General features: G+C 43.4%; 1 protein-coding gene across 1 annotated transcript in view; it reads right to left on the bottom strand.

Moving 5' to 3' along the window:
• lmx1bb (LIM homeobox transcription factor 1, beta b) overlaps positions 1-18,270 on the bottom strand; it is a 202,861-nt gene that overhangs the window by 14,208 nt on the left and 170,383 nt on the right. The window contains exon 3 of the mRNA XM_052037153.1: positions 6,076-6,308. Within this exon, the coding sequence (XP_051893113.1) occupies positions 6,076-6,308 (233 nt within the window). The remainder of the gene's footprint in view (positions 1-6,075; positions 6,309-18,270) is intronic.

Genomic DNA, 18,270 nt, shown 5'->3' with positions numbered 1-18,270 from the left:
CTCGTGTACTTGACAGGCAGATGGACACAGAGACAGGACAGAGGAAGAGATAGATAGACAGAGACACAGAGATAGACAGAGGTAGGTAGAGGGATGGATAGGCACACTGGCAGACAGACCAACAAATGGATAGATGGAGATGGATAGACAAAGATGAATCAACAGATACAAAGACATAAGATAAATGGATGGATAGATAGATAGACAGGCGTAGATAGATAGATAGATATAGAAGGACAGACATACATTTAAGGTATATGCAGGCACCAGGCATGTATTTAAGGTGAGAGAGGGAAAGTTCAAAGGGGATGTGCAGGGCAAGTTTTTTACATAGAGGGTGGTGGGTGCCTGGTATGCACTGCCAGAGGCGGTGGTGGAGGCAGATACAATAGAGGCGTTTAAGGGTCTCTTGGATAGGTGCATGAATGTGCAGAGAATGGAGGGATATGGACCACGTGCAGGCAGAAGGGATTAAGTGTCATCAGCTTAATTAGTCTGGCACAACAGACAAAGAGGAAGATAGACAGAGATACACAGGTTGAAAAATAGACTGATGGATGGAGAGGGACGGGTATAAGACAATATGCTCAAGATGCTCCATGCTGGAGAAACCATTTGGGATTTGATGATTGGGACAGTTTCAGAGACCAACCTAATGATGCATCTGTCGGACCGCATGAGGCTCCTGACATTTCCAGGTTGAGGCTGACATGCATCAACTCTCAGTTTTGAACTGTTTCCTCCACCCACAACATGGGCTAATTTGGGAAGGAAAGGGCTGACCGCACACAAATGGGGCTCCCTGTTGGTGATTTGCCTGCTGCTCTCTTTATATTTTGTTTGATGTTGTTGTTATATTGCAGCACTGCCTCCACGGGGAGGTCTCACTCGCATCTCAATACTGGTCTTAAAGGAGTGCCAATTCTAAATGTTGACAGTTTTGTGGTCAATGATTTCCAACTTCTGTAACTTGTAACCTTGTTTTTAAGATCCCTTACACTTATTCTTCTGATCTAATTGTTCGAAGCCTCATTAATTTCCACAACGTTATACACAGGTGATGAATATTATTTCAGACCACGAAGTGCAATTAATATGGTATACCACGAAAATAGAAAGACTGCTGCAATTAATTTAAAATGTGGCTTAATCTGGCAGTGGAAACTTTTGAAAACATGTTTAAAAGTGAGGGTTCTTACAGATTTTTGAAGTTACAGTTTCAGTTTGTGAATTTGAAAGTTAATTGTGCACAATCGCTGTAAAATGAAATGGAAAGTCAATCAACAGGTTTTTGCTTTGGCCAGAGTTCTGAAAAAGTTAAGCAGCTGAAAAGTGATTTATCTTAGCAGAGGTTGCCATTGACTTTGTCTCGAACTGGGCCCCTGCAAAATGATCTTCCTTTATTTCAATTCAACATATTTATGTAATGATCAAACACCGGCTGACTTGCTTTAATAGCTGTGTCATTATTAACTTCCTGAAATGCCATTTAAATTTAATGGTTTTCCAAACCTGATAGCTCCTAGTCTTTGGAGAGTTGCTGCAGGTCTGGCAGTCACTGACTGACATCATGTCTTTGCGATTTATAAAGCGACATTAAAGAAACCAACTCTTGGAAACGACTTAAGGGGAGCAAACAATGGTGTGACAAACACTCCTCCCCCTCCCTTGTAGACCCACGCTTCACATGTTCGGTGCTCTCTGCCTTCCTGTAGATATGAGCGTGTCTTTGATCCTCCACTTTCGATGACTTGGACATGGGGAGCATTTTGTACTCTCCCATCTGAATACCATAAAGGTTAGTTAACTCTTGGTGTTCCTTGGTGCCACATTTGTGTCTGGGCTGTTAATCAAACATGGAATTTACGCTGGTCGGCTCTGAGTTAAGAAGGAATGCCCCGTAAACAAAAACAGGCCCACAGAGATGCTTTGACAAATTCTTTGACAGTTGTCTACAACAAAATAAGGAACAGCTGTGCCTGTACCACAATGTGAGTAATGGGTGTGGATGTTTCAGTGGGGTGCAGTGAATTGAGTTACGTGCTGTTTCTTCGTAAAACAATAAAACAAACAAACCCAGCTAGTTATACACAGAGCAATGCCATTACTGACTCAAAGTGTCACATGTCCACGAAACTGAGTTGAAATGCAACTTCTGACCCTCAAACTAAGCACCACTCCTGCTGTAGCTGTATTCATAATCAATGTTTTTGGGAACAATTGGAATCTTTTGAACTTTTAAAATGTTAGCCAGTACTTAGAGCAACCCAGGAACATTGGTGGAAGGAATATTATTGGAAAACGTTCTGAGGGGACAGGATTAATCTGCACTTGGAGAAGTAGGGATTGATCTGGGATAGTCAGCTTGGTTTTGTTAAGCGGATGTCACATCTGACTAACTTGAGTTAATTTTTCAAGTGTGTTGATGAGGTTACTATGGTACAGGGACTTCAGTAAGGCCTTTGAGAAGGTCCCACGTGCAAGACTGGTCCAAAGGGTATGAAGCCATGGAATCTTGAGCTACTCAGCAAATTGGATCCAAAATTAGTTTGGCGAAAGGAGGCAGAGAGCAATAGTTGAGGGTGTTATTTTGACTGGAATCATGTAAAGCAGGGACCTGTGCTGGGTTCCTTACTATTTGTTATCTCCAGTAATGATCTGGATGTAAATGTAGGAGGTAAGCTTGACGGATGGCGGTGTTGGGGATAAGAAGGAACGTCACCTTCAGCGATGCGATGATATTGATCAGTTGATTAGATGAGCAGAGAAATAACAGTTGGAATTAAACCCTGAAAAATGTGCTACATTTCAGAAGGGTTAATAAGGCTAGGATACGCACAGTGAATGGTAGGACCCTTGGAACTATTGAAGAACAGAGGGATCTTGGTGTACATGTCCCGGACTCCTTGAAGGCAGCAGCACAGATAGATAAGGTGGTTAAGAAGGCATGGTGCATACTTATCTTTGTTAATTTGGGTGTAGGATATAAGAGAAGGATGGGTATTTGTGGTACAACTAAATAAAACATGAGTAAGACCTCAGCTGGTGTACTGTGTACAGTTCTGGTCACCATACCACAAGAAAGATCTGATTGCACTGGAGAAGGTACCGCAATGATCCAGGAGGATGTTGCCTGGGATGGAATGGTTCAGTTATCAGGAGAGTCTAGGTTTTATTCTCTTTTGCAAGGTCTGAGGAGTGGTCCAATTGGAAGAGAGAGTGAGAAACTTTCTTCTCTAGCAGGGGTGTGTATAACTGGAGGGCGTGTATTTACAGTTGTAGATTTGAAGAATATTTTTGACCAGAGGGTAGTTGAAGCCTGGAACTCCCTACCTGAGCAGGTGACAGAGGCAGGTACTCTGAGCACACTTGAATACTTAGAAGAGCACTTGAAATGCAATCGTTTTGAAAGCTAGGAGCTGAGTGGTGGGAAAAGGGGCTGGTATTTGATGGCTAGTACAGAGTCAGTGAGCTGAAGGGCCTCTTTCTGTGCTGCTTGATTCCACTACTCCATGCATGTGCTAAAAAGGTACAGATCGGTAAAACGGTACAGATCAGTGGGCATCTTGGAATAGGAAAGTGAACTTCTGTGTAGTTTACGAACCAATGCAGTGTCACTGGACTTGCACCCCCATTTTGTGGAGCCAAATGTAGTCAATGGTTAGCGTAACATTTTACAGCGCCAGCGACCTGGGTTCAAATCCGGCCACTGTCCGTAAGGATTTTGTACATTCTCCCCGAGTCTGCATGGGTTTCCTCCGGGTGCTCCGGTTTCCTCCCACATTCCAAAGACGTACAGGTTAGGAAGTTGTGGGCATGCTATGTTGGCGCCAGAAGTGTGGCGACACTTGCGGGCTGCCCCCCAGAACACTCTATGCAAAAGGATGTATTTCACTGTGTGTTTCGATGTACATGTGATTAAAAGAGATATCTTATCTGGAAGTGAACTTCAGAGACAGAGTGTTGCATGTGTCACCACTGTGTGGTGTCTGCCACAACTAGCAGGGAATGAAGTTCTGGGAATGAGTGCTAATGGTACCAGTTTTTCATCATATCCAACTGATATTGTATCTAATCCACCCACGGATCTCAGGAAGGCACCAGATGGTACAACCACTGTGGGTGAGCGGAGTGGATCTGCTCACCCGCTGTGGTGACGTAAAGCAAAGACAGATTTAGTTTGGGCCACAGCGGGAGCATTCACATTGTGGCTCTGGGAGTCGTTCTGCCTGCCAGACTCCATTCACCAATGACGCATTCACCACCAGGACAGTTGTGCCCAAACAATGGGAAGAGATTGGTGGGACGGACACGTGAAGAAAAAATGGGGCGGCACTGGCAGATCTGCTTCCTCCAGATTCACAGGTTCCATCCTGACTTCCGGTGCTGTCTGGGTGGAGTTTGCACGTTCGTCCTCGGACCACCTGGGTTTCCTCCGGATGCTCCGGTTTCCTCCCACCTCCCATGGACGTGCAGGTTGGTTAGTTAATTGGCCACTGTAAATTGTCCCTAGTGTGACAGAGTCTGGGGGCAGTTTGATGGGAATGTGGGGGGAATTAAAACAGGGATTCGTGTAGGATTAGTGAAAATGGATGCTCGATGGTCGCCGTGAACTCATAGGTTTGTTTCCATGCTGCATGTTGATGACAAGAAGAAGAAGGTGATGAGGATAAGGAAGAAGAAAAAGAAGAATGAGAAGAGGACGAAGAAGAAGAGGAAGAGAAAGAAGAATGAGGAAGAAGAGGACAAGGAAGAGGAAGAAGAAGATGAGGAAGAAGAGGAAGAGGAAGAAGAAGAGGAAGAAGAGGACGAGGAAGAGGAAGAAGAGGAGAGGAAGAAGAGGAAGAGGAAGAAGAAGAGGAAGGGATGACGAGGAAGAGGAAGAAGAAGATGAGGAAGAAGAGGAAGGACGAGGAAGAGGAAGAAGAAGAAGAAGAAGAGGATGAGGAAGAGGAAGAAGAGGAAGAGGACGAGGAAGGAGAGGGAGAAGAAAGAGGACGAGGAAGAGGACGAGGAAGAGGAAGAGGAAGAAGAAGAAAGTTTCAGCAGTCGTTCATTGATTGATTGGACTGTTGTGCTCAGCAGTCAGTTCCGTTGGGGGAGCACACTGCCGATTTACTTGAATCATTCTACGAGACGACTGTTGTTATAGGGAGAAATTGGGATAATTCCTCCTGGATCAGAGAACTTGGAATAATTTCTGATAATAGAATTTCAAATTTCCAATCATGGAATAATTTCCAATAATGGAATGTGTTCAAGCACAGCTCTTAATGTTTTGGAAGTTACAGGATTATGGAATTTGCTATGAGAGAGAAGACGGCGGTTCTACCCATTAAATCCACTGCATGGATTTTCTGTTCAGCCTCATCCCCACACTACTTCTCCGGACAGTGTAAATTATTTCCCCTCACGTGCCTATCCAATTCCCTTCTGACAAGCCCCAAGGGACTCTTGTCTCATCACCTTTACGGGCAAGTACCAGATCAGCACCACTCTCTGTGCAAGTTACACCAATGGCATCATGAAAGATCAGACAAATCCCACCCTAGTTCTTTAGTTCCCTTAAGGCAAGGTTCAAGGACAACATGGACATGATGAAGAATTTTGACAGAGTAATTGAGGGGAAAGACTCTCCAGTGGCAGGAGGCCTGGTAGCCAGAGGACACAGATTGAAGGCAACTGGCAAAAGGTGGACATAGAGACTAAAGTAGTTTCTGAAGCCCTGGTATTTTCTTTCACTGGCTTTTTTGCCCCCCAAAGTTGGGTGAGACTAGAACCAGAGGACCAAGGTTTAGGGTGAAAGGTGAAGTACATAAGGGAAATCTGAAGGGGAACCTTTTCAATCAGACAGTGGAACGAGCTGCCAGTGGAAGTTATAGATTCAATTGTAACATTTAAGAGAAGTTTGAATAGGTACATGGATGGGAGGGGATTTGAGGGATACGGTCTGAGTGCAGGTAAGTGGGACCAGGCAGAAGATCAGGTCAGCATGGACAAGGTGGGCCGAAGGGCCTGTTTCTGTGCTGTAGTGCTCTCTGACTCTATTTGTTTTTCACTGAGTACAGCCTTTACCTGAATCAGAGTCATCTGGGCTAACAGAGCTCAGCAGGTCCTTTTCCTTCTCGTAGTCACTTTTGCAGAGAAGCTGCCCCTCCTTCAGAACGTACTCGTCACCCTTCCTCAGCTGCCTTTCACAGACGCAGCAACAGAAGCAGCTCAGGTGGTAAACGCATTCCAAAGATCGCATGACAAATTCTGTCGGCGCTATCTTCTCCATGCAGCCATTGCACTTTGTGGCAAACAACCTGTAAGAGAGGAGATGGCCCATGATGTGGTGCTTGTGCATTGGACAATGTCGTTCCACACTGACCTGGGTTAATATCTGGTTACACAGGAGTTCAGAGATTAATTGTTATTATACATAATAGAATCATAGACAACTGCCGTACAAGAGGAGGACATTCGGCCCATCACATCCATGTTGACCAACACATTAATGCAATCATGAAGAAGGCACGCCAGTGGCTCTACTTCATTAGGAGTTTGAGGAGTCTGTGTGGAGTTTGCACGTTCTCTCTGTGAGCATGTGGGTTTCCTTCAACATTCAAGAGACGTGTGGGTTGGTAGGTTAATTGACCCGAGCGTGTAGGTGAATGGTAGAATCGGTGGGGGGGGGGGGGGGGAAGGAGTTGAGGGGAATGTGGGAAGAATAAATGGGATTAGTGTAGGATCAGTGTTAGTTGGTGTTTGATGGTCAGTGCAGACTTGGTGAACAGGGGTCCTGATTCCGTGCTGTATGACTCTGTGACGATGACTATATTGAATGTTGTTCATTTGTTAAATCCGTCCAATGCAGCCTTATGTCACTGAAACAAAAACTGAACAGTTAGCTCTCTGAACATTCCGTGAATGTGCTGTCTTAATTCACAGCCCACTGATTAAGATAATGTCCCGTATTAAATAACATCCCATATTAAATCAGGGTGCTGCATTTGTAATTTCTAATAAATCCACACTTTTTTCCTAATGCTTAACCAAGTCATATTTTAGTTCAGTTAAAAATATAATAATCCATGTAAGTCAAGCATTGGCTTCAAATTAATGTACTGCACAAGAACAAAATATACTTCGATGTTCAGTTGAACAATGACTAAGAAAATAGAACTCTGTGCTGTGAAAGTGTTAAATTAGCACTGAGGTATGAATTAAGTTAATTCATCTTTCACCGCTTACAGGATGTGACTTTGGGTCTATGTTAAATTAAGCAAGGGTTGAAGGAACTTGATTGTGGTTATTTTTCTCTAGGACGTAAATCCTTCCATGTTCTCTGGAGCTGTAGTGCCACACACATACTGGAATGTGGAGGACAGGCTGCGGGCACGAGGCCTGATTACAAGACCTCTGCTCGTCAGTCATGTGCTGGTTGTTCAGGCCAGTGCTGCATCTGTAGAAAGTCCTTGCCCTTCCCATGGCAGAGAACAGAGGCTTAACAGCCCTGGGAAATCAAATTTTTATTCCACAAGCACTATGTCCCCACCCTTCCGATCTTGCCTGTGGTGGGGATCAGTCCAGAGCCTTTATCACAAGAGTCATAGTCATGGAGTAATACAGCACGGAAACAGGCCCTTCAGCCCAACTCATCCATGCTGACCAAGATGCTCATCTAAGCTAGTCCCATTTGCCCACATTTGGCCCATATCCCTCTAAACCTTTCCTATCCATGTACCCGTCCAAATGTCCTTTAAACGTTGTTATTGTATCTGCCTTAACCACTTCCTCTGGCAGCTTATTCCATATACCCACCACCCTCTGCATGAAGAAGTTGCCCCTCAGATCCCTTTTAAATCTTTCCCCTCTCAGCTTAAACCTATGCCCTCTAATTTTTGATTTTCCAACCCTGGGAAAAATACTGTACACATTCACCCTATCAATGCCCCTCATGATTTTATACACTTCTATGTGATCACCCCCCAGTCTCCTACGCGCTAGTGAATAAAGTCCTCACCTGCTCAACCTCTCCCTATAACTCAGGCCCTCGAGTCCTGGCAACGTTCACATCAATCTTATTCGCACTCCTTCCAGCTTTATGACGTCTTTCCTACAACAGGGTAACCAAAACTGTGCACAATACTCCAGATGCGGCCTCACCAACGTCTTGTACAACTGCATTTGCAAAGAGCATTTGAGTGCAAAGCAGCGATGTCTCATCCAATTATGAAGAACCTTGGTGAGACTGCATTTGAATATTGTGCACAGGTCTGGTCTCCCTACCCGAGGAAGGACATAGTTGTAATAGAGGGAGTGTAGTCGAGCTTGATTCCTGAGTTGAGAGATTCTTCGAAGAGAGATTAAGCAAACTTGTTGGTCTTCCAGCACTGCGAGCCGTCCGTAGGGGAATGCTGCCGGCTGGCACATTCCAGGCTGCAGGAGTACGTGCTGAGGGATGCACTGAAGCTGGGTGCAGCCAACGCAAAGGCTCGGTGGGGAAGGACGACAGTTTAAGGTTCTTCTGCCACTGGAGAGGGAGGCACGAGGTCGGGCGAGAAAGCCCTTAAATATCGTAAATACGGGACTGGGTAGCCCCCAGGGACCCACACGTGTGGCATCGGTGCTTTTTTTAATATAAAAAGGTAACACTAATGAATGATCTGTACAAGAATATAAAGGCTTGCACTGTTTTATAATTGTATATCGTTTGTCTTTTATTATGAATAAAGTGTATTTTGATTAAAAAAAGACTGAGTGTATACTCTTGGAGACTGAACCAGAGGAAGGTGATTGTAATGAAACATACAATGCTGTTATGAGGGGCAACAGGGTAGATATGGAATTGATGCTTCACCCAGGGCAACATCATACTTCTACGCGAGCTCTGAGGAAGAATCCCTGACCCAAAACCTTAACTGGTTTCTCATTCACAGACATTGCCTGGCTGGATGAATTCTTTCAGCATCTTCTGTTCTTGTTTCAGGTTCCAGCTTTTGCTGTTTTATTTGTTTTCTGTTGCACTTATCTTCCTGCTTGCTTGCTGAACTTGGATGTGAACTTCCAGCAGTTTAGATACAGGATACCCAAGTCCCCAGGACACCAACGCCTTTCAGACTCGCACCATTCAAAAGATAATTCAGCTTTCTACTTCGTCCATCCAAGTGGGCAACTTCAAATTTTTCCAAAAAGGTCGGATTTATCTTCCACAGGACTAGTTAATAATTTGACATCTTGTGCAGCACTACACTGTGAGCACCCAGAGCACCTCGTTTAATCTTGGATCATCCTGTGCCTTTCAAAACCACATGTGGGAATCTAACGAGAATGCACACGTAACAGTTAATTGAACAAATCCCAACTATGAAAATTTGTTGGCGGCCAGATTAAACCAGTGCAACTGTGCAAATTCTTTCTGTGAGCAAAACAACCCAGAAACCATGACATTACTTAATTTGTTCACAGATAAGCAAAAAGCCAAATTGGTAGTGACAGGCATGATAACCTATGCAGAGAGTCTTAGCTTGTCTGCTAAACCGCAATATATGCCCAGTGCTTTGCTGGACTGGGATGTGAGGTAATTTAGAGACAACCGTAATGAGGTGTGATGTGGAATGTTCCTCGGGGCTCCCCTTGCCATTGGCAAGATTACACACAGCCTTTAACAGAGACTGATGTTGGAGAGTTTGATGTGTTACATTGGTATCATCTTCAAAGCTAAGAAAGTGCTTGCATGTGAATGCAAAGCAGAAATCTCACCCTCAGGATACTCCAAACAGCCAATTAACTACTTTTGAAGTGGAGCCACTGCTGTAATGTAGAAACATGGCAGACTTTAGTTGTGCACAGCAAGCTCCCACAAACAGTCATGCAGCATAAGACCAGATCATAAGCTTTTTGGGTTTGGTTAGAGACTAAGTATCGGTCAATAACTCTGCACGTCATCCAAGAATGTTGCCACATCTCACATCTACAGCATTAACAGCTCATTCTACAATTGCAAATACCACTTTCTCCATTTTCAGGACTTTAAACCAGCGGCCAGCAGTTTGTCCAATTCAGGATTGGTTTGCCCGACAATTAACCTGCATTCTCCTTAAATTTCTCTGTGGAATTTCACAAGGTTATGGAAAGGCATAGAATGGTGAAGAACTGGAAAGAATTGGGGTGCTCACAGTGTATCCTGCTGCCTGTAATTGTTACCCAGTTTAACCCTGACCCCTGTGCTGTCTGGTGGAGTTTGCACATTTTCCCCGTTCCCTTCTGGTCCTCCGGTTTTCTCCTACATCATGTGGGTTGGTAGGTTAATCGGTCACTGTAAATTGCCCCTAGTGTGTAGGTGAGTGGTAAAATCTCAGCAGAGTTAACGGGAATGTGGGGAGAATAAAATGGGATTGGTCTAGGATTAGCGTAAATGAGTGCTTAATATTTGCATTTAATGATGTGCATTAAATAATATTTAATAATGGGCCTGTTTCTGTCCTGTATCACTCTGTGACTCTGTGCAGTATAGTAGAAGATGGCTCAGGGGCAGGCACGGTAGTGTAGCGGTTAGCGTAACACTATTACAGCACCAGCGACCCGGGTTCAATTCCCGCCACTGTCTGTAAGGTTGTACATTCTTCCCGCGTCTGCGTGGGTTTCCTCCGGGTGCTCCGGTTTCCTCCCACATTCCAAAGACGTACGGGTTAGGAAGTTGTGGGCATGCTATGTTAGAGCTGGAAGCGTGGCGACACTTGCAGGCTGCCCCCAGAACACTCTACGCAAAAGATGCATTTCACTGTGTGTTTCCATGTACCTGTGACTAATAAAGAGATCTTATCTTAGAATTACCAACCAATGTTCCACCAACTAAAGCCAACTTGTTTTCTTGGGACCATGATGTTCAGGCATAAAAATAATGTAACAGAGATATTGGCCTGGATCTTCTGGACAAATCTATCAATTCAGTGCTTTATCAAGTTAATAGAACCTCGAGGCCAAGCACTGGGAACACACAGAGACTTTGGGCAGTCAGTGAAAGGGGTAGAAACTACCCACCTACCCCATCAACCAGCACCACCCCAGCTATGGAAGAGTCTGCAGTTCCTTATTTGGCCTGATCAGCTACCTTAGAACCCATAACACTGGAATAAAAATCATTCTTGATCCCAAAGCACTGCTGAAGATTAGCTCAGAAATGTAAACATAAAAGGCTAGAAATACCCAGTAGGTCAGACAGCATCCATGCTTGGAGAACCAGACACAATGTTTCAGTTTGGCTATCTTTCAACAGAATGAATACCGGAATTTTTGGACTTTATTTCAGACTTCTAACATCTGGCCATTCCAATATTCGCTCATTCCGAAGGAGCTGGTTCTGTAACAATCCGTCACCTTCTTTCAGAGTGGTTTTCAGATAAGGGAGATTTTGTTTTAGGTAAATTTCACTAACAAGTTTACTCTTTATATCTACTATTTAGGAAGTCTTGTCAATAAAGGCCTGAAGGATTACATTAGGAAATTTTAAACCTACCGCCCGGATTGTAAATGAACCACCTGCGATTTTCTGCTCCCAATAATTTGTAAACTAATCTCTCTGCTCCGTTTAATTAAGCCTCGGGCTGTTGTCTAAACACTAGTGTTGTTATGGTGGCGAGTTAAGTGATTTTTTTAAAGCTCAGTGGGTTTGCCTTAAGAACTAAGAACATTCAAACTTTGTTCTTTGACAACAAATCAGCTGGAACACCACAAGTGATAATCCCCAAAAAAACCTTCAGTAAAAAGTCATTTGCGATAATGGATGGAAGTGGGGAGGAATTCTTTAGAACAGGACATCAGCAGCGATTGCAGATCTAGTCCACATTAATCCTTGCTTCTCCATTCGGACTGGCTTTGGTCATTTTCTTGATCCCATCGTTGATTTTCGTCTCTTTTTGAATCAAGACTAAAACTCTTGTAGCTTTCCAGTTGCAAAGTGTTTCTTTTGAATTCCCTGGTTTGCTCCAACACGACTGGGAGCTGACTTAATATCTCATGTAAGGCAAGTCCTTCGATAAGAACAAAAGCCTTTCTATTATACATCCGCAATCTCTTGTGTCAGCCTTTCTATTCTTTTCAAGTTTGTAATTCTATAGATATTTTAAAAGGTTTAGCCATATGTAAACCTAAGGTATAATCACATTGCTTTATCCCACTGCGTACTAAATACATCTTTCTGCAGATTTGTAATTTGAAGTAGAAGTTGTGGTTTGACTCTTTTGGATAGGAAGATCTACATTTATATATGGCCTTCTGCATCCCTTTCAGAAAGACCAAAACTGGCAATTACCTACTTCTGCAGTTGTAATGTAGAACCAGCTTAAATATGATGGCGTGGAGTTTATTGCCACAGCCATCTGCTCAGAATTGTTCCCCACAGTCACCACTCACCCAAGTTTGCCTCTGTCAGATCCAGAAAGTCCACCCCGTTTGGCTGGATTCTTGGATCCCAGCAACAAATCCCTCGAAACAGGGCCTTGAACAGATGCTCCTGAGGGAGGGTGAGGGGTGGGGATCCTGAACATGAAGCTTCTTTGGAGGCCTTTGACAACCAGCAAAAAATCCACCATCAGCTTTGCCGGCTGTCAAAACAATCAGGCATAATAAATGTCTCTGATGTTCAGAAACATTCAAAAACAATTAAAACATCATTCAAAATAAAAGCAAATATAAGACTTCTAATTAAAACAACAAGCAAAAGTTTATATTTTTAAAAAGTGTAACTTATTAATTATAGTCACGCGGAGATACAGCACGGAAACAGGCCCTTCAGACCACCAAGTCCATGCTGATCATCAACCACCCAGTGACACTAATCCCCATTTTATATTCTTCCCAAATTCTCAACTCCACCCAGATTCTACCACACACTTGGGCAATTTACAGTGGCCAATCAGCCTACCAACCTGCACACCTTTGGGATGTGGGAGGAAACCCGAGCACTCAGGGGAAACCCACACGGTCACAGGGAGAGCGTGCAAACTCCACACAGACAGCACCGGAGGTCAGGATCGAACCTGGGTTGCTGGAGCTGTGAGGCAGCAGCTTTACTACCTGCTCCACTGTTCTGGGAAGAATATCTGCACCCCTTATCTGGTTGGCCAATACATCCAAACCCACCTATGTGGTTGACTCTTAACTGCCTCCAGCATTCAGGAGCAACTGGGGATGAGCAGTAAATGCTGGCATTACCAGCAATCCTTTGAATGAATAAAAAAGCCACACTTACCTATTTTCTTCTCTATGATTAAATTATGGTTCATGGACAGTTATTCTCCAACCTAACACACAATAAAATTATTTGGTGTCTGTGTTCACTGAGTAACTTCAAGCCATGTTACATTGAGATATGCAAAAAAATGATACTTACTGGAGACTTTATTGAGAAGAAGTTGCAGACTAAGTGAGTGTTTTGTACTTTTCAAGAAAGTATATCAGCAAGTCATTACTGTGAAATGATTTGTATTTGCACTGCAGCTAATCTAACCGCTGACTGGAGTAAATCTCATAACCTGTCAGCAATAAAGCCAGTTTAAGACCTGAGATGATGATAATATTGCACAGGACACCTATTATGAGTGGACACTATGTAGGCTTCACTGCACAGTTTCAGATCTTGGCCATAAACCTTTAAAGAGCAGGCAGATGTTTCGAGCTTATATCAGAAGGCTGATTTGTGTTAGTTAAAGGAAGTGACCATAAAGATTTTATATAGTGGGATATTTCTCTGAAGTGCAGTCTGATTCAGTAATCCTTGCAAACATAACTGCTGTTATACAATCCATTGTGTCTTCCTGCTTAGGTCAGAAACATCTGTTGTTTAATATGTACAGCTGATTTATTATCTATAGGGTGCTTATCTTGCTTTAGGTTTGACCCTGTCCTCTTCTCCGCAAATCAGTATTCCACTATTTACTTATACATTGTCCTAACAAGCCTCTCTTTACCTCTCTATTGCTTTGTACTCCCCTTCATTTCCTTTGTTGTGTGCAAACATTATTTAATTGTTTTATTATAACTAATTAATTATGATCAGATAGGTTTCAGTGCAGTTCCATCCAATTTGCTGTTCACATTAAGTGCGCTTCAAGAGCTCTGATCAACAAATGATAGTTATAAAAATATACCTCATTTGGCTAGGTAGGTTGTTTACCAAATTTCCTCCTGTACTCAATGGGCACAGCAATAAGCTGGGATTTATTAACTCTTTGTTTGAAGTTGGCTCTGAAAGCGAGGCCTCCAAAACTGCTTGTGTGTAAATTGCCCTTCCTGCACGTTTCAATGGGAGTTGGTGTTCTTTTCTCTGTCAATTGTGACAAGGAAGTCTCAGCTGTGAAACAATAACACCACGGGTAATTTTATTCCTTTCCAATGCTTCTCAAAGCAGAGCAAATGACAGTGTGCTTAAATAATCAAAATGCCCTTATGTTGCAGACATTACAAATGCCACCTCTGTCTTGAATTTTGATGAGCTTCTTCTCCTTGAATCTGTTTTCTCCTTGTCTCGTTTATTTAGTTTATTCCCTTGTATCTGTTCATTAGCCGAAAGTTGCCATTTATGTCGATTTTTGTTTTGTGACATTTGATGAAAGAATTTATGAAAAATCAAATTATTGCTTGTGGCAGGAAATTAAAACAATTTTTCATTTAAGAGCAAGGAATATTACTACCTTTGGGAATCCTATAATTCTTTTTGTATTCCCTTCCCTCTTTACAGCATTAGACTGCACAGCACATAAAATGGCTTCAATTTCTCCCTAATCTGTGCTGAAACACAGAAATCAGTATCATAAATTATTGAGGTTAGGAATAAGAACCCACGGCAATGGCTTCAGAATTTCCGAAACCCCAGGAGCAGAATCAACAAGGAAAATACAGCTTCCTTCTTCATGAAAGCGGAGTCATATTCAAGGGTGAGTTTTGAGCTTCACACAACTCTTTTGAGCAGCAACATTTTCTTGTATTCTGCCACTCACCACGTCCGGTTGCTTTGCTTAACTGCGAGCAGGCAAGATAGAGCGAGCCAGTTCGAGGGTGTTACTATGAGGCTCAGGGTAACTTTGAAAGCTGTGTTGCAAAGCTGTCACCTACATGAAGACAGTGATGAACCGTACAACATCAAATTAAACTCTAATCCGTTTAAGCGGCTGGTGGGAGAACAGTTATTGAGACAAGCCTTCAAAGTCCCTGATTTATATGTAGTGGATGCATTCTCGGTGTGCACTATTATGAAAAAAAGATAAATTTCTTGATTGCAAGCATATATTTGTTAACTGTCCATCCATCACTGACAATGCAACTACAAATGATATTCAGAGATGAAATCGGATGAAACTCGGGCGAAAATTTTACATTTCCTTGGCACCGTTTAAGCAGTGCTTGACTACCATAGACAGTGCTTTTCGTTTTACATGGTCACAAGAATTCTTGGAAAAACATCTGCAGGTCACAATAACCTGTTTAAAAGGAACCACTCTTTCTCCTTATGTAAAATTGCCATTTAGATTAAACTCTGCTCTCCAACCACTAGTATTTAGTTTTTATGATTACAGAGTGTGTAGCTAGCCACAGCTGTAATTACTGGGCACCAGGGTAATTTTTTTTTTCACTTTTGTAAACTAGCCACTGTGACCTGAACAATTTATTTTTAAAAGATAACGTCCCCAATCTACTTGTCGTGCCGGCAATTACGGCACGTTGCACGTTCTTTCTGGGTAATAGGCACTTGAGGTTTATATGAGATTGTGCAGGGGACACGTTAACAAACCTTCCACAGACACCAATAACAAACATGGCATGGTACTACTGATAAAAGATAGACTTAGAATTCTACCCTGCCTTGCTATTCCATTCCAGCACACCTCAGAGCACGTTAGAGCCAATGAAGTGACCCTAACGTAGGAAATCTAGTCGCCGTGGAGAACTTTAGCCAATTGCAAGATCAGCGGTTGAATGGTCAGAATTGTCCTGAAGTTGGCTAGGGGTTTAATAAAAGACTGCGTGCAGTGGTAACCACACGTGAAACGAATTCACACCCCTCAACACTGGAGTGGAAGCAAGTTGTCCTTGATCCCCAGACACTGCGTCAGAAGGAGAACTATTGACCAGGACACTGGGCAGAACCCACCACTGCGCTACTTTGAAACTTCAAAGTAGAGCAGTGGTGGGTTCTGTCCAGTGTCCTGGGAAATATTTGGCTGTGGTTTATCTTCTCATCCTTGTATTTTCTTTCTAAAAATACACTTTATTCATAATATATAATAAATAAAGTCAGGGCATGTCATCTCCACATCCATTGTACTATCACCTCAATGATTTACAATGCATCAACCCTGTTCCCTCCTTAAACAATGCACCCATGAAGTGTTTGCAAGGTGGTTACACAGGACTAGGTGACCAGTGGCAGTAGGACCCTGCACTATGGTCCTTCCCGTTGGGGTGGCTGCACTGAGCTTCCAGACTGTGCCTTTGACAATGCAGCACTCCATGTACAGTTGACTGGGGAGTCAGCTCTGGCTTACGTAGAACGTAGAACAGTACAGCACAGGAACAGGCCCTTCAGCCCGTGTCAAACTAATTATACTAGTAATTAAACACCTAACTAAACTAGTCCCTTCTGCCTACACAAGGTCCATACCCCACCATTCTCTGCATAGCCACGTGCATATGTAAAACACCTCTATCGTATCTGCCCCCAGCAACACCCCTGGCAGTGCATTCCAGGCACCCACCGCTCGCTGAGTAAAAAAACTTGCCCCGCATATCTCTTTTGAACTTACCTCCTCTCATCTTCAATCCATGCCCTCGAGTATTAGGCATGTTGACCCTGGGGAAAAGAAACCAGCTGTCTGTTCTATCTATGCCTCTCATAACCTTATAAACCTCTATCAGGTCTCCCCTCAGCCTCCACCGCTCCAGAGAAAACAACACAAGTTTGTCCAACCTCCCCTTATAGCTCATGCCCTCTAATCCAGGCAGCATCCTGGTGAATAATCCACCTATCACCTGCCAGGTCTTGCTCCACCTCTTCCCCCCCCCCTCCCCCCACCTTTTTATACTGGCTAACTCCCCTCTTTCTTTCCTGTCCCAATGAAGGCTCTCAACCCAAAACGTCGACTGTACATTTCCCTCCATAGATGCTGCCTGACCGGCCGAGTTCCCTCAGCTCCTTTGTGTGTTAATCCTGGTGAACCTCTTCTGCACCCTCTCCAAAGCGTTCACATCCTTCCGGTAATGGGGTGACTTCTGCGCTGATGTTGAGCCACAGCCTTTTGAAGCAATGCGATTCTGGAAATGTGGCTGGCCCCCTCTCTACAGCAGCACTTGAGGCCCCTTCCTGTTGACTGAACTGCTTTCTCCATCAGGTCATCTGTGGTTTCTTGTCCTTCAGCTGATTTTCCATTTTAATGCATGTGCTAAATTTTAAGTATTGCTCCAAGTGCTGGAAGTATCTAACAATGAATGCAAACATTATCATTGGATCCCAACACTGAATTTAACTATATGCATGTTTTCATATAACTTACTGTATAATTTGATTAATTTGATGGACTGTGAAAGGTTGCCAGAAATAAAAGCATCAGTAATGGCAGGCATTAAACTAGGAGATTGTTGTAAAGAACCATTTGGATTCGCAATGTCCTTCAGGAGAGGAAATCTGCCGTTATTCCCCTCCTATCAGAGGGTGGTGTATCTTTGGAACCCTGTGCACCCTGCCCGGTGGAGGCTGGCCCATTGAAAACGCTCAAGGTAAGGTTCCTTGGACCAGAGGAGCACTATCATACAAGGAAGTAGAGTTGAAACCAGAGATGAGATCAGTCATGAATTTATTGACTGGTTGAGCAGGCTCAAGGGGCTGTATGCCCTACTCCTGGTCCTGTTTCTTACAGTACGCTGCCTGGCCTATATGTCACTCCAGGACCCACCAATGTGGTTCACTCCTAACGCCCCTCTGAAGTGGTCCAAGAAGCCACTAAGTTCAGGCAACATTAAAAATGCACCAACGGTGCTGGCTTTTGCATCTATATCCTATAACTGAATCAACAAATGCATACTTTGTTCTGTTTTGTTAAATGTGTTCTTATCCCAGCTTCTACAATCTCTTAAAAAAGGACTTTTCTCCCCACGGCTCTGACCTACAATATTCTATTACCATTAATTTCACATTCCATTATTTTCCTGTTGTAATGCCCATTTGGCTGACTTCTTTACTCTCCTGTTTTCCTATTGTCAGCCTTTCTAATCCTAAGATTTCTTTTCCCC

The sequence above is a fragment of the Pristis pectinata genome, chromosome 23 (assembly GCF_009764475.1).
Source record: "Pristis pectinata isolate sPriPec2 chromosome 23, sPriPec2.1.pri, whole genome shotgun sequence".
Taxonomy (NCBI): Eukaryota; Metazoa; Chordata; class Chondrichthyes; order Rhinopristiformes; family Pristidae; genus Pristis; species Pristis pectinata.
This window is presented reverse-complemented; position numbering and strand designations above follow the sequence as displayed.